We start from the raw sequence: 17912 nt of genomic DNA on the forward strand, positions 1-17912 counted from the left end.
CTATCCTAGAATTATCAAAGGCAGTATTAGAAAAACAAATTACTTACCTGGCATCTGCTTCACTATAATACTCTCTTGCAACTATATCTTCAAACAATTCACCTCCAGTGACTCTGTTACAAAAAAGCAAGATGGGGAAAAGGAGATTTGAGAAGTGAGAATGTGCACCTTGAATTAACTTGACAGGGATAAGTCAGAGAGGAGTAAGTGAAATATTTGTACAGAAATGGAGGAAACGTAGTAAGGTGCAGGAATTAAAGTGGAAGGTTTGTCCATCCAAATCATTATATGAATAAAATGGATGTGGTGGAAGTGCAATCATAAATAGAAAATAAAAGCCAAGGGCAGCAGTGTATTTTGGTAAGATGCCAAACAACAGTTATGGTTGTCAAAAGGAAGGAGAAAAACTACAAGGATAAAGGGAACTGACCAGCCAGGAAAACCATGGCTGAAGTTCAGTACAATTCAAGATAATCTGAATACTGCATTATTACGCAAAGGTAAAAAATACTAAAATACAGCAATGATAAAAAAAGGAAAAAGTTCTTTCAGTGTAGGTCAAATCACAACAGAGGTGTGCCCAGTTGCCAGAGGGGCTGGCTTTTTGTGTTGTGGATAGAAACAGCATTGCTGAGTTGGAAGGGAAGTATCAGTAGAAGCAGAGTACCTTCATCAGTTTAACCAATCAGCAGATTTTCCCTAGAAAATTTTCACTTATCTTTGTGGAGAAAGTAGAAATAGCTTAGTTAAAGCACCACTGAAACTAAGTTAAGTACAAGGGAAGAACTGCATGATTCTGGGGTCAGTAACAGAAGTGGCTGTGCATCATCACATACCCAGGAGCTCATTGTACAACCTATGGTTTAATGGTAGAAAGTGGTTAAAAAAATAAAACTGTGTTTTTATATCACAAAAACCCAGCTGAGCTGAGCAAAATAAAAGTTAAGAGGGATGACAATAAATACTGCAGATGAGCATAAGCCTGCATCTCCCTAGATGGGAGTTGTAAGGGATAATATTGGTACAACAATACACGTATACAAAACCTATGAGTAAATATAAGGTTCAAATCAGGAGAACTTTTCCAGCTTGTAAGATGAAGAAATTAATGAGCTTTTCAATAATTTCATAAAACTCGTCTGCATGTGTCGCAAGAGGGGATTCAGCACAGGAAGACCTTTCCTGTAACATTTCTCTCATATACCATGAGAGAGACAGACTGGCACAGCTAAATGCAATTCCTCACATATACGGGTGCTAACATAAATAATTCCTAGATGAGAGATCAATGTTTGTATTTCATTACTGGTCACAAATGTGAATATTAACACATTATGTTTCCAGTAAATTCCAAATGTAAAAGCTTGAGTGCGCTATAAAACACTTAAAAATCTATACTACAGTGAGCACAATTACTATGAATACAATTCAGTTTATTAGGATTAAAAAATTAAAGGTAAGAATACTTGGAATGTTCAGAACTGCAACATTCACTTGCAAACTGCTGTACTAACACTTTGTTGAGGAACCAAGTTTTCAGTCACATTAAACAATGACAGAAATGCCCTGCTCCCTTCTTGGAGAAGGCCAGTTCAAGAACTTGATTTTCACAATTTCATTTATATTTGGGTTACACCATCTTTTTTCTGAGTTGACACCTTACTGATTCTCAATGTAGAGACTCTCAGGTAACAGAATGTTATTTCATACAAAAGTCTGCAGTAAAATCTAGAGCAGGTAGAAGAGCTTGTTACCTACTTTGTATTTTCTTTTTGTCTTCTACCTTCCAGAGACTGGTTTTGGTTGCTGTAGCACAAAATGTTTGATTGATGCATATTTTGACAATCTTTCATAACTGTTTTTTTGCATATGTATTTGTCTACCACAGTTCGGGTAAAGAGGAATAATTCTCATTTTGTGATGAATGAAAAAAAACAAAGCATCCTTTGATCTTACTCTTTCCTAAAACACTTATTTTTGATCCAAGCCAAAGAAAGAAAACAAGAAGCTTTAGTCATCAAAGTGCCTTTCAGTGGAAGAGAATACAAATTGATGTTTGTTCTTCTCCAGCACAGAGGGAGGAAGGGGATATGAAATCTTACTTGCTGACACTAAACATTTGCTTGGTATTCACAACCATTGCTAAACAATGAAAAGATTAAAGCAGGAACAGAGCAGGTGAATTTCAGAGACAACCAAACAAGCAGTCAGCAATTCCCATGCTCTGTCACTCCAAAGGATACCTTAGGAACAGCTTTCCCAAAAGAGCTAAGTGGCCACAATGATGAAGGAAGGCAGCGCAGGACACGAGGAGAGGACAGAACCTGCACATTTGGAGCCTCTGGGCAAACCACGAGAGCCGTGCTCTGGCCTTGGTTCATTGATTGTCCCCAAGCAAGGTGCCCCAGCAGTAAAGGTCATGGGCATCACAGCACAGGACAGCCTGCAGGCTCCAGGAAACCACTCACACACGATTTTGGTCTTTCACCATAAAGCCACATGAGCAGATGCCAAGGTACTATCTCCCCAAAGGATGCAAATGGGAATGGATCTCAATGCCTTTGTAACACAGATATGTAACTGGATTCTGGAAAGCTGCATTTCATGACAGGCCATTCATTAAATCAGCTCTAGTGACTTTCAGGGTACAACCTAAAAGCTACAGGTTTGTACAAACTGCGATTGTTCCTTTTGTGATTTTTCAGAAGAGCATACTAAAGTGGTGACAAAGAAAGCACGTGGGTTTGTTTACACAGAAGAGGTACAAGCAGCATGTAGAAACACCAAGGTCCTCTGCACCACTTGGAGAAAAATTGCTGGTTTTTGTTTGCAAATATAAGAGAATAATTAAAAGTAACACCCAAATTAGCACAGACAGCTAAAGTAGCCTCTGATGATGATCAACTGGTGTGGTTTCTTTCAAGCTTACACTTCAATGGCCTTCATAATGGAGCTGGAAGGAAGCATCTTACAGTGGCCATGGAATTATTACATTCATCTGTGGCCTTTCTACTCCTGAAATAGAGGCCCAGGCACTTACCTGAGGCAAACACTGTTTTGCAAATTAGGCTTTTTTTTGTATTTTCTGTTTATTCTACACAATATGGTCCCTGCACTTAGAAATCAAAAGCAAGGCCAGGATTCTTAATGTACCAATTGTTGCATCTCATCAAGTGCATTAAAATGGGAGATGCTGAAAATAGAGAATCTCATTGACTTGCACAAGAGAGTCTTCAAGTGCTACAGCTGTTTCCATTCAGATACAGCAATTAATACTGACAGAACTGATTGGATTTGAACTCATCTAACATCATTAACACTGAAGACAGTATCATTCGTGCTTAGCAACTGAAATGGTCCCACAGACGCAAATCCTGACTGCAGCTGCCTTAACCAATAGGGAAGAGGAGCAAAAACTTCATGAAGTCCATTATTACATTCATGAAGTTCATTGTTCAATACCCATTCTCCACATGGATTTCCAGAGACTCCCACCTTCCCATTTGTCACCAGAACTGTTCACCCAAATACACGTCTGCAACACAGTACTTATGCACCATTGCTTTCTCCAGAAAAAAGCACAGCCTGAGGTATACAAGTGAAGCAACAGGTTGCAGTAATCTCTATGGCATTCAATCCAAAGAGATGATTAGAAATTCAAAATAGAAAATAACAACAGTTGTTTTTCCCTATCTCCAGAAAGGGCAGTCTTTCCCTTCTTACGTGGGATGAAGTCTGAAAGAAATTTCTGGGGAAACAGTCGTACTGAATCCCACACAGTCTGAAAGAAATCATTAAGAAAATGACATGATGGCATGTGTGGGTGGAGTGACAGTGTTACACCACAGTCAGGCTCCTGCTGAATAAAAACTAAATAAAGAAAAGCAGCTTCTTGGCCTGTGTGTTTAAGAAGTGCATATGGTACCTTTTTATTATGTCAGCTCTTTCATGTACTTGTCAACAGGGCAGTAACCACATGTTTGTAAAAGGTGAAGTTTCACTAATAAATAATATTAGTCAGCATTAAAGCAATGATTTCTTAATCTGAATGTGAAAAATTAACAGTAAACAGGCAAAATTTGGTGAAAGTTCCTCAAGAATGCCACCTGTTGCTTCTCCAAAACCAATGATCAGACAGCGAAGTCACCGCCTCTGCCATTCAGATATTTTCTTTTTTGCAAAATAAAGACTTATTACAAAACCCTCAAATTGTGGTCAAAACATAAAAGCTTGATATGTATGTTTGAGGCTGTTCCTCTGTTTGTCCTGAATGGGACTGACAGGGAACAGAGGAAGTTCCAGCCAAGGCAGAACACTTCCTGTGGAATCTAGTTTTCTGCCAAGGGTGTATCTTTGTGTTGGGCATTAACATTTTATTGCAGAACTTAGGCTTCTATTTGCTCCCTTACTATCGAGATCTAGATACTGTTATCTACAGCTTTGAAGTTGTTCAAATGTTCTAGTTCACATCACAGTCACAACCCCCTGAGATAAGTCTGGCATTATATATTAAATTTAAGGCAGACGTGGACTAACTGCAATTATAGTATGCCACAGTTTCTCACAGCACTGCAGTACAACAAAGAAAATAAATAGTCAATAGTGGTTTTTAAAAGGGATATTGTCCCTAGAACTAAGAATTCTGCATGCACTTCTTAGAAATGTTCTCAATTAGGAAGCTTTTTCCAATTCCACACAGAAAGATTTCCTTTGAAGCCCTTAAGGAAAAAAAAAAAAAAAAGCAAAACAAACCCCAATGCATGTCAGAACAAATATGTGTGCTGTGCCCTGGAGCCATTTCCAAGCCAACAGCCACAGCACTTACCTGAGATAGACACAAATCACATACAAGCTTCTGTTGAGCCCAGTTAGGGTTTGAGTCCTGAATTCCAAATGCCTTCACTGCAGACAGACTATTTAATATGTGTATATTTCTAATCAGAAATCTAGTGTTGACAAAGTCTGAACAGATTTCTTTAAAAAAAGTTAAGCCAGGAAGTAAACCAGAATGTAAGCTGAACACGAAAGCACACGATTTCTTTTGTGTGGGAAGATTCAGGTTCTAACTCAGCCATGCTGAATGCAAATACTTCTGTTTGTATGCTTAGAAATGAGCTATTTCCCATTTCTGGGGAAATAATATATTCTCATTCTAACCAGGAAAACCACAGGGGTCCTAAGAAAGCTCTTCTCACTAGATAGGTAGGTGGATGGGTGTGCTGTCTGTTAAACCATAAACTGCCCTGGAAAAATTTACAATTTAAAGAGATAATTTTACTTAAGTCAGTTTTGCAATGCAATTCGTATCATTCAGGTTTGTCCATATCCAAAACCATAAGCAGTAACTTTTCAAGTGAGTGGAAACATTTGCCCATCCCAGGGAAGAATGAGGAAATCAGTTTCTCTTTTCAAGTTAAGAGCCTGAGACACACAGTTCATGCTGTCACCATCCCTGCTTCCACTGAGCAGCCTTATCTGGAAAAAAACAAGCTCCATACAAGCCCAGTCGCTACACGAACAACTCACAGGACTTCAATTCCTGAAGCAAAACAGGAATATCAGTAGGAAACTTCCTTTTTGTATGATGGGCACTTTACTTTCTGAGTGGTGTCAAAATGAAACTATAAAGCAGTAAAATACCAATCAGGAATGAGATACTAAAATAATCTTTGCCCCTCTAAACTCAGGCTTACCTTTTTAATCCACCAGTGGAGATTTACTGTAGAGAAATTAATGTTCCACATGCCTTCTTTTATCTTCCCTTTAGACAACAGGCTTGCAGCAAAAACTTTTTTCTACCTTTGCTTTATTTTGGCAGGTATCACACAACCTTTATTTACATACTTATGCTTCATATTAAAATCCACCTCACCAGTTTTTAATACAGAATCCTTACATTGACACTTACAAATGAGTTCTTGCATGTGCAAATGACCAAATACGTTCCTGTTTCCATCTATTTGTCCAGCTCATCACACCACAACCATGCATTTGGCTCATGAGCTTGCACTTGCATCTCCAAGTCTGAACAGCACATCCCCAGCATGCTGAACAAATGCAAAACAAATACTTACAAGTCAAAGACTAAGTAATGGAATCCTTCTTCTGATATGCTGTCATGGAGCCGCACTATGGAAAGGGGGAAGAAAAGATAAACACCAGTCACCTTTTCCACATCTTTGATGGCTTTTGTTGTTTGGGGGAGAAGGGGGTGGTTATAATTCTACTGCAGAGCTGGTATTGCATCTCTGTGTGTCTCTGCTGTGGGATTTGGGGCTTTGTTTTACATTGCCCACCCTCAGAATTGCCTTCTCTGTGACTCTTTTTCCTAACGTCACACGACCTTTTATTCAGCAGTATTGCACCTTAGAAGTGGTAAATAAAGCAGGATGAGGAAAATCCCCCCACAATTAGTCACAAATTTCAGCAGAGTAACAACCTTCCAGGGCTTGTTAACAATTTCTCACAAGTACTGTGAAGAGTTGCAAAGAGAAACCTCCTGGCCAGCACAGAACATCTTAATGCCATGTTTACACACCCCTCTCTTAGTCCAGATCTACAGCTTCCCCTGAAAATGTGCTAGCCAGTTGCAGCATCTTCTCTTCAAGCTTTAAGAATTCACACCACATCGTGGTACAACTGTGAATTAAGTCCTGTGGTTTTCCTTAATTACTTTAAATGAAATTGCAGTTTCCAAAGGTAATACAGGAAGCTTTTTCAGTAGTTTGATCAAATGATTAACACTTATAGAATCAAATGAAAAAAACAGGGTACCATAAAAGTGATCAGTGATCAAAGGTGAGCTGAGGAAGAAAGTGTAAAAGAAAATAATTTTAAATCTCCCCAGATGGTAACTTTCTATATTAATAGTTTTTTATAGATGACAAATAAACATGACTTTTAAACTTAATAATATTTAGCCCAGAGAAACATCTTGTGTTTACACAATACTGAAGAGAAAACCAGCTCTTGGCTGACTCAGTGTGCAGAGCTCGTGATGATTCAGAAGAGCCAAGTAGGTCTAAATCAGAGTTTGTGGTTTTGGCTGGTTCTGTATTTCAGATTACTCCATGTTTTTATGAAGGGCCAGCCAATACCACCCTCCAACCTCCCAAAAAACCCCAAGCATCCCCAAATCAGCTTTCTGTGTGTGCTTGCATTGAGCTGAGCTTTCAATATCCCCAAACAGCTCATCTTTAAAACAAACCAAATGTGGGATGAGACGCCACATACCAGCTTAGAAGAACATCCTCACATTTCCAGCTGAGGACAGAGACCCCCTAAAACACCTGACTGTTGGGCAACATTGCTTTGTACAGCAGCAGCAAAGATACTACTCGTGAAATGGGATTTAGTACAGACTCTTGGGTGTGTCACAGATGCTACACAGCCCTAAACCTGCAAAATCTGGAGCGCACCTGGTCTGCTTTGCATATACATTTACAAAAAAGTTAACAATTCTTTAAGCTTTACTACCTAGCAACTGCTACCTTTTGATAGAAAAGTCCTGTTTATGAAACAGAGTAGTAAGAACTCAAAGCATGGCTTCTTCAATTCAGTGCAATTCTACTCTGCCATATCCCTGTTACCAAGCAGGCCAGGATGGCACCCCAGGAACAGGTTCCTCGAGCTTTGGTGTCTGCCTGAAGCAGGAGGTGCTCTCACTTCATCACTTCCTTCTGTAGAACAGGACTTGGTTCCAAGTGCCTGCAGAACCATGGATCTGTCCCTTGGGACTAGAAAGAGGTTGTCATTTGAGAGGATGGACAGTGTTTTACTCAGCCTGGACAGCCTAATTCCTTGCTAGCCAAACTCAAGTCTGACATGTCTTCAAGGATATCTTCTTCGAGGATCACATGTTTTTTCTTTCCTCTCAAATGCCTGAATCACAGGAGTGAGATGGAACAAATCCTTCTCTGAATCAAGATCATATGCCCCCAAATGTTTCTGTAAAGGAAAACAAGCTGAGATAGCCAGGGAAGATGAGAGCTGCCTTGTGGTAAGAGCTTATGTTGGCATCTTTGGTCAATGCAGGCACAGGGTTCTGTGAAGTGAAAATGCCAAGAGAGTGAGGGCAGAGGGGGGCACTCTCTGGTGCAGACAAAGGCTGAGTGCAGAGCAAAGGGTGCATGGGGGCACCAGGGCTAACCCAGCACGGCCCAGACATTCTGCCTGCACTCAGCCTGCCATGGCAAAGACAAAGGATGGGATGACAGTTTGAGAAGATAGTAAGTTTAAGAGGGGGTGCACTACAAGAAGTATTTGTGCAGTCACTGCAGACAGATACAGCTCTTCATACACACCTATCAGGCAGGATTCAGGCATGACAAACCAAAAGGCAGCAATTACAGAGATTATTCATCCAATATAATAACTCCCATCAGAAGCTCACACTGTAATTCCTGTTTCTCCAGACTCACAAAGCACTCATCAGTAGTAACAGCTCTATTTATCTTTTCTGAAAGGATTTCAGTTAGACCAAATCATTATTAACTGCAGATATTTCATCAAGGCTGTTATCAACAAACACACAAGAGGGCAGAAAGGAAACTGGGGTAACAACTCCTTTTCCTCCTGCCTGCTGTAGCCCTGTGGTCACTGTCCTCCACTGGATTCCAGAGAAGGTTCTTAACAACCTCAGACAAAGTCATTGCTCCTAGGCAAAGCCCTTGGAATGTCTGACAGGAACCCAGGGAACTTACAGTCCTTCCTTTTGGAGAAACACTGCAAGCCCACAAAACGCCAGGAATAGCCCTGCTTTGGCTTCAACACTGATTTTCACCTGAAATACTTTCCAGTCATCACACTGGAAATACCCAAACAAGAATTTTAGGGAGAACTCCTATTAGCCTGATTAGCTTCCATTCAGCCATTAGTGTGGGCCAGCTCCAATCTGACAGAGAAGTAAAATCATCTCCTTTATGCAATTTTCTGTGCTGAACTGCACTATTTTTGCCTATCCCACAGCAAACAGCATGACATAATGGGCAAGTACCTTAATGATCTCCTTCCTGAATTTCTGCCTTTAAAGAAAAAAATTTCAAAATAATAGTATTTCACATACTTCTACTGAAAACCAATTTTTTCCAGGCAAGGAGTCAAGTCAAACAGTTGACAGAAATTCTCAATGACAGAGTTATTTAACCACAGGTAAACCTGTTGCCTAAAATATTTGTGTGAAACTGCTCACGTGATCATTTTGCTAAATCTGGTATCTGAATCAGTTCATGTTAAAGACAAATTACTGAAGAAGACTGAACTTTACCCCAAAGTTACATTGCATGGTCAGCACAGCAGCTGCACACATGTGCACAGAGGTGCCAAACCACCAGTGATGCTCCTTGGGGAAAACTCTCCCAATGAGATCCCATTCATTGTGTTTATGAGCAGAGCATGGAAAGGGATTAACAGAGGCAATGGTGAAGACATTCATTTCCCTTTGGTACTAAAGATTAAGATCTGTGGACCCCCAGAGGAACTGATCCTGTAACTCTGTGAAGTTTGATGTCTCAAACTAGTGCACCACTAGGAAGTTACAGGGCACATTCATCAGCAGCAGATGTTTGGGCTTGAAAGTAACAAAAGCTTACGTTATATTCGCTAAAATATCCAAATTCCTTCTTCTGCTTTCCTGCAAAGATGAGAAAGGGAACAGGATGCTTTCCCTTCATGTTCCCTTCCAAAAGTGTATTACAGTATTTATGCACACCTTACATAGGCCACTTACTGAAACAAACACACACTCCAAACAAAAATCCCCATACCCTTAAAAAAATTAACTTAATTACTTAATGGACGTAACTTCATGGAATGACTTAATTCAGCTCTGGGTGTTCTATGAACTGGTACCTGCTTGCCAGTACATGGGATAAATTGTTGCATTTGAAAATGAAAAGGCAAAATAAAAACTGAAAAAACCCTCAGTCAGTGAAAAGCCATAAGTAGATATGTTTTTACTCATATTTGAAATCAGTTTTCTATTTCATACACCTGTCTATAAGCATTTTCTGCTGTTCTGTCTCTGACAAAGAAAGCCTTGTGCTCATGCTTGGCTGAGAAGTGGAAGATCTGCTGTGACTTCACACTGTCAGAACTCACATCTTCCTGCAGAGTCACCCTTGGCTACCTTTTGCATAAAGCAAAGTGATGAGGGACAGAAAATAAAGTTACTGCTCAAACTTTACCAGAAACTCTCATGGACACCAGTGTAGGACCCTTTACAGCAGTGCCAAGAACTAAGACCAAAGTCAGCATTCATCCTACAGCTTTTAATCTGAATCCCAAGGGAAATGTGCTGGGATCCCAATGAATGTCCATGAGGAAGCAGAACTGAGCGTGCAAAAGTTTGTGACCCAGTGCTCAGGAGTGCTGCTGATGGCTCTGATCTCCCCCCTTCAAACAAAACATCCTCACTGCAGCCTCCTTGTCAGCACCTCAGTGCTCCCTTGTGTCCCCACATCCTCTTTTGAATGCCTGGTATAAATAAACTCTGCTGAGCCACCAAACCCCTTCAATCAGTGGTGCAGAAGAGTCACTTATGCTATGGCTCCAGGCAGGGAACTCAGCACGAAAATGGAGCCTGTGCTGTCCCTACTGTTCCTTACACTCACGTTTCCTCTCACAACACTGCTCTGCTGAGACCATGGAAGCCTGGGGCCCTCTATAATAAAGCTCATCAGGTACAGTAAAGAGAATTTGGTAAATATTAATAAGAGCTATTGCCTAACAGTCTGAAATATTTAGAGGCCAATCTGGTAAGATTAACACAGTAGCAATACTCCAGGGCAGCTGCTTTCTGAAAAACACTAAACACAGAGTAATGCTTTGCATATCTAAGAAAATAATCCTCCCCCATGCTGCCAAACACACCAGCACTAAAATGCAATACTTACCATCACTAAATGACTTCAAGGAAGTCAGCAGGGCTGTGTACACCACTAACAGGTGTTAACTCCCAAATTCCTTCCAAAGGCAATTTTCTGATTACAGTGCAAATTTACAATTATTTAGGGGCAAAAACTTGAGAGAAAAAAAATCCTAGTCATCTGCATCTCAAAAACTGGCATAGTAAGAAATGATGGGAAAAACGACTAGAGAATTTAATATTTGGAAATACTGCCTTTTCCCCCAAGGCACTGCAAGTGTTGAGTACTAGGAACAAAATGCCATATATTCCAAAAATATTCATTTGTGAGCAAAACCCACTCTCATCAAGGCCCTCACAATAAACAACTGTATTCTGATTAAATGCCAGCCAACTGCATGCATGTGGAGAAGTCACTTTGCCAAAGTGTTAACGTTGGCAAAAGATTCTTCCTACAGAGAAAATGAAAAATTACTTGTCAAAGTAGAAAAAAGATCACATTTTCCACAGAGACTTAAGTGACTCCAGGTACTGCTGTCAAATTAGATGGCCTCAAATTATCAGCTCTTTTGTCATGGAGACTCTTGCTTCATTCCTGCTAGGTGAAGACTGACAGTCTCAAAAAATAAAATTTCCCAGATAAAATTAACTAAATTAAAAAAAGAACACAAACCTGAGAGGTATTCCAAAACATGTAATTCTGAGGTGGTAGTCACCAGGGAGAGCAGTTGAGATAACTGATGCTTATCTCTTTGTCCCACAGGCTTTAATTGCTTTTTAGCTCACCATAAGACAGGTGTGTGTGCATTTCTGTGTGCACACGTGCCCAGAGCAGTTCTGTGGAATTATACCCTGGACCTATGAAGTTGAAAGGAACAGCTGGAGCTACACACCTTTAATTATTTATGTATAAAAACAGCAAAACCGTATGGAGTTGTTGCACAAAAGAACAGGGGACTAAAACGTACACCTGTACCTTCATGCCTTCATTTAATATACAACTGTGTCATTTATTATAAATCCTGTGTTCAGGGTGAGCCAACTCCTCTTTGCAGCTGAAGACCTGCTTTTTCTAAGTTTAACAACATTTTTTACAAAGCAACAAAAAGCCTTACAAATGTCATCATATTAAGCCTTATGAGGGTAACTGCATGGATTAAAAACAAGTCTGACACAAATTTTTGCTATGAGCAAACTGATGTCTCAGCTGCCAGTGTTGATGCTTTAAGCAGTAACATTTTAAAACTATTTTTGCATTCATCAGAACATGTAAGAAGAGGAATAAAGACACAAGAATTTCATGGAGTGTTAACTAATAAAAGGACAAGCTGTAACATAGAGATGTTACATCAATTAAAATTAACAGGCTCAGGAAACCACACAATGCACTTTAATGAAGGGAATGCAATTGCCCAATTATCAGAATTAGATTTTATACCTTTTAATATTTACAGTGCTAAAAAACCCTGGGAACAGATTTATATAAATAATATGTAGGGCCTACACATTGACAAAATTGGCTATTGGGGAGTTGTAATCATTGGGCAGACACAGCCTCCCTTCCTGGCTCTCCTCTCTTAAAATACATTAAAGACAGACACATAAACAATTTATATAATGACCACTCAGAGAAGCATGTATGTTTATTTTTTAAATGCTCCCCTTTCATGAGGACCAAGCCCCAAGGTATTTAAAAGCATCAGCTTATGAAAACAAAGTCAGTGTACTTTAAATATTTTAAACAAAAAGGAAAGCAGAAAATTGCAATCCTGAGGCATGACTCAAGAGCAACCACAGAGAAGAAACCTCTCACACAGGAGCCAGGTACGCCCCAAGCAGCCATGGACAATGTTGGCAAAGCAATTACCACTGTATTTAAGGCACCTTTATTTAGTAACAATTACCTTCAGAAAACCTAGGTTAAATCTTTAAGTCAGTAGCAGCAGTAACTACATCTAAATTTCCTAAAACTTTATAGTCTTGACATTTTTTGTTCCTTAGTTCTAAAAGCATTATTTTATCAAAGACCACCAAGTGAAGTCAAAAGGTCATAACTGTGGATTCAAGGAAACCTAATAAATTTCATGTGAAAGTTGATTAGAAGAACTGTGCAAAGAAACAAGGAAATATTAAACAATAGCTGTATTGATGTTTTATGTGTGATACCAGCTTTTTTAATAACTGAGTAATAATCCAGTTCTTGTATGTAATTCAAATCCAGTGAGCACTGCTCGATAAATATCCTAACAAAAAATATTTGTAATTAATCCCAACTTTGACCAAGGGAATACTGAAAACTTAGTGCTTGTGTACACAGTCATTGCTTTTTGTCACTTTGATGGAATATGATCAATAAATTATGTTAAAGAGTACGTTTTTAACAAACTACCTTCATGAGGAGTTCACTAAACGATCATGTAATGCCACAGAGCAAGCTGGTCATTTGCTCTTTAGTGGAATACAATCCTTAATTATTAAGGGTTTCCTCCCCCAGCTGTGATGCAAGTGGCCACAGACAAAATTCCACTTGGCTGTTCTGAGGCACTTAAGCACTCTAAGAACCTGCCCAGAACAAAAAGCTGTAACAAATACACTCCTGCAAATAAACACTTGTAAACAGTTGCAGAAGTCCTTTCCATATGGGCTGCATCTGTTGGGAAGAACACACACAATTCCACCGTGACCCAGTGTCTCCATGGAAGTGTCTGTGCCCTGATCTCTGCTAAAACAGCTCACAAGGACCTGCAGGTCAAGGAGCCTGTGAAGAATCTGCCACAGCAGCTTCCCAGGTAAGTAATAATTGTGCACACAGAGATGTGCTTTTATCACATTATTCATCCTAGACACACAACTGCTCTGCAAGGCAGCACTGTAAAGTAAATAAGGGAGACTAATCATGCCTGCAGAAACAAATCCCTGACACTCATGATCAAGGAATCCCATCACATTTCATTTCAGCTACAACAAAGAACCCAAACCATATTTCCATGAGGTTTAACTTTCCATTTCCTATAATAGTTTCCAAACAAGAACATGTATCTGGAGAGAAAACCAAACCAGGAAATCTCACTGCTAAAACACTGCTGTGATGGGGAACAGAAAACACAAGTGCACTGGAATTCCCTCATCCAACTCCCAGTGCCAACTGTGGAATGTGAACCATAGGGAACAACCCTGTCTTGTAGACTCCACCCTTAAATGTATGTTAGACACTGCATGAAATAGGTTGAATGTAGTTTTTCATCATATACACATCTACTTTACATGTCAAAATTATCATTACTGCTGATCTCCTGAAAATTTGGATGTTCAGAAAAAGCTGCTACTGTGCTTTGGTTTTTCACAAAAACTATATGCAAGACCTTGCAAACAATAAATAACTTTCAAGTTATAAAGTCCATTTTACCTCAAGCTGGAGTAAACAACATTTAAAATGCAAAGTTCATTTTCAAATAAAGTTGTCTCTAGGAATTCTTGCCAATCCTCCCTGTGGGAAGATGACAAAAGAATATACAAAGAAACTTTATTTGCTCTTATTTCTTGCAGACTGTGGAGTAAGTTTTACAAATACTACTTGTTAAGACCTTTGTCTACAAGAAAAAAATGCTCCAGTTTATGTTATTACGTTGGCATAAAACCAAAGTTTATGCTTTCTTAATTCAGCTTAAAACAAAGCATCAGCTAATTTAAACTGAAACAAGTTTACAGAGCAGTAGGTGGCCACAAAGAAATAGCTACCTCAGCCTAAAAATAAATTAGCTTTTGATTAAGTTGGGAGAGCTTTTATATGCAGGCAGACCTAAAATTCTACTTTCTATGTGCCAAGTGTAACATTAATTACCACCATGGTGGAACTGTTCCATCAAACCGAGCAAGTGGCATCTTTGAACATTACAGATTTGCAGAGAGGATCACGCATTGCAGCACCTTTTCTACAAGAAGTCAAAACCCCATAAATTACAGTATAAATGTAGTCACACCCCTCAGTGATGTGGTTCTAAACATCAGAGAGATCCGAGTTCATTTTCTGAAGACCCATACGAAACACAATAAAGCACAACCACCAATTCACTTCATCACAGCAGGTACCACCTTTTAATGACTGTTTAGTTTGGTAACAGGACAACCAAATCACTTCTCCTCCACTCCAGGGACCAAGAAAGACTCCAGGTGCCTGTGATGGCAATACTAGGTATCCCAGTATGGCATTTAAATGCTGAGTATTTTTCCAAATTAAAAACCTAACTTAAAACCCAAAGAAGTGCTAAGATACTGGGTCTTCTCTCAAAGCAGACCACGCCTACATCGTCTCTAAATCACTTCTTGATTATGCTCTGCATTATTCTAATGCACAGTAGCCCTTGGAAATCAGAAAATGGTTTATTCTGAAGTGATGGCAGGCCACAGACCTGCTCCAACAAAAAATTAGTTCCAGGACAATAAAGTAAATTTCATGGAAAATTCTGTATTTTGTGCAATTAATTTTTACTTTCTCATGTTATACAGTACCACTGTAAATTCACCTTCTCCCTTCATCTGATGAGGTGCAAGAGAAGAAGGCCAAAACCAATTTCATAGGACCAGGTGCCCAAATTTGTATTACCAGCTTTGAGGAAAAAGACCTAAAATGAATGCTAGAAGCCTAAAGCATGATTAAAATGACATCTTTGTCCTTGGTGCCCTCTTTTACAAGCCATGAATCCTGAATAGGAGCAATAGGAGCATCCCAGAGACCAGCTCCATGAACACCACTGGAGTTTAACCCCTCTTCATTTCTTTATGACAGCAACATGGGCAATTGAGGGACTGAGTCTGTTTCTTATACCCACGGCAAACGTGAAAAAGCACTGTCTGAAAAGTGTCAAAGAATAAAGAAGTCAGGTTAGGTAATTGGTCTCCTGTTTCCATCTGTGTGGTGCTGCCAACATCCATCCATCAAACACAGCCAACAAAACCTTGCTGTAACCTGGAGAACCAAATGTCTCTACAACTACCCAAGACAACATTTAAGCAGTAGGAGGTCTCAGCAAGTTAACAGAGCGTTAAGACTGAGCCGCTCACAGTACTATGCCCAGACTGAGTGTCCCCATAATGATCCCACTCCATCTCTATCCAGTGGGCTGGGCTCAAAACCATCTCTATTATTTTCCCAGTGACCATGCCTTCCCCCTCTATCAATTAACTATCACAGTAAGTGATGCTACCACAGCTGAAGACAACCATAAATTACTGTAATTTCCTAACGTGCAAGTTCACAAGTGAATGATGATCCCAAGTGATTCAAAGTGTTTGTTTTACAAAAAGAAGGGAATGCATATTGACTTAATAGATGACAAACTTGAGGCTTATGATGAGAAACTGCCATTGTCTTTTAATCACAGTCTCACAATAAATGAAAATTAGAGAGCTTGTCCTGTCCTGTGGGACCATTTGTAAGATTGTAATTAGCTCAGTGACAGCCCACATAAACTTGGATGGAAATGCTGCAGGAGAGAGCTGAACCAGTCAGTATTCAAAAACCCACACTACTAGCTACAGCTGAAATATCTTTCTAAATATTCCTCTCATTTAGCACATCCAGTAACTCCCAAAATACATGTATGCTACAGAAGATAGCTGCTAGGCAGTCACCTGCAATTATGGTTTTAGATCACCAATCAAGTCCTTCCCAGCAAGACTACACAGACAAATTGAACACAATCCCAGCACTAACACCATCAACATCAGACAAATACAAATTGCTGAAACACAAAATATAACTCTCAAGGTCACCTAGTAAATAAAGAACCAAATCTATTAATTAAACAGCACTACTTGGGTGGTACAATCGCTGAGACACGAGTGCTACTCACTGCTGTGCAGCACAAGGGCAGGAGCTGAGGATTTGATTACAATGCAATACCAGAACATCTTCAATGCACAAGTATCAGGAGCAGAGTGTCATGCTTGGCCCAGTGTGGCTGGAATGAGAAGCTGGATGCATTTAAAGCAGACAGACATGTAGAGGACAAACTATAATTAGAAGCACATTCCCATGGGCAGTCCATGAGAATACTAACACTCTGGTGAAGTCACTATAAAAAGAAGTTCCAAATTTGGAAGGTGACTAGGAGGAGAGAGGTATCATTAAACATCTCTCAACTGAAAAAAATGCCTGGGTCAGCAGTTTTGTAGGAGTAGGAAAGTCTCCAGTGCCGAAATCTGAAAAAGCCCAGCCTGAACTGAGCAATTACAAGCTATTTATCCACTGTCAGTGATGGAGGTTGGTGTTATTTGCAGGGTCAGAGCATTCACTCTGTGCCAGGATGCAGCAGAAAGCTGAGGAGTAAACCAGCTTGCATCCTTTGGAATTCCATGGCTTTGACAGATACTCCCAACAGCAGTGCAACACAATAAGGATGAAAAGCCAGGGTGGTCAGGGGGATGTCTGTCTGCCTGAAATCACTGGTGCTGTCCCCTGGCCCTGGGGCACCAGGGGAAGATGAGCCAGGCTGGCACCAAGCTCTCACACCCCTGCCATGCACAGGGACAGGCAAGGCTGACATGGCAGCAGATCTATGGACACGCTGGCCCAAGCAGGCAGGCCAACTCCTGGTTTTCCATGTGCTGTTTCCAATATCTGAGATACATTTAAAAGAGATTATAAAATCTCTTACTGAACAGGCATTCCATTAATAAAGATGCAGAAAATACATATAAAATGCAAAACACAAGCAGAAAAGGGATTTCTGCATGTTACATGGTACAGACAAGTTTAGCCTTTAAAATGCACTTCCAAATCCACACCTTGGAAGCAAGGAAATCCTGCATTCCAAAGAGTCTGTTGCTGTTTTGAGTTTTTAGTCAAATTACATATTCTTTAGCAATTTATATCAGAATATTTAAAAACGAAAGCAAAAGCATTTTTAAGTAAACAACAAGCACATTCTAACAAGGATGAAGCTGCATTGGGGAATATTCCTTTTTCCTTCCAGTACCTGGTTGGCTGATCAGTAGGGAAGACTGAAAGAAGTCCTCTTCAGGGTGCAAGTGGCAACACAAGAGGCCA

At 39.9% G+C, this 17912-nt stretch overlaps 1 protein-coding gene across 17 annotated transcripts in view; it reads right to left on the bottom strand.

Annotated features, from left to right (window-relative positions):
- CAMK2D (calcium/calmodulin dependent protein kinase II delta) overlaps window positions 1–17912 on the bottom strand; it is a 116163-nt gene that overhangs the window by 45391 nt on the left and 52860 nt on the right. For all 17 annotated transcript variants that reach the window (XM_042779319.1, XM_042779317.1, XM_042779321.1 and 14 more), the window contains exons 5-6: window positions 6075–6129; window positions 48–113 (exon numbers count right to left, since the gene is read on the bottom strand). In XM_042779319.1, the coding sequence (XP_042635253.1) occupies window positions 48–113; window positions 6075–6129 (121 nt within the window). The remainder of the gene's footprint in view (window positions 1–47; window positions 114–6074; window positions 6130–17912) is intronic.

The sequence above is a fragment of the Catharus ustulatus genome, chromosome 5 (genome assembly GCF_009819885.2).
Source record: "Catharus ustulatus isolate bCatUst1 chromosome 5, bCatUst1.pri.v2, whole genome shotgun sequence".
In the NCBI taxonomy this organism is placed as follows: domain Eukaryota; kingdom Metazoa; phylum Chordata; class Aves; order Passeriformes; family Turdidae; genus Catharus; species Catharus ustulatus.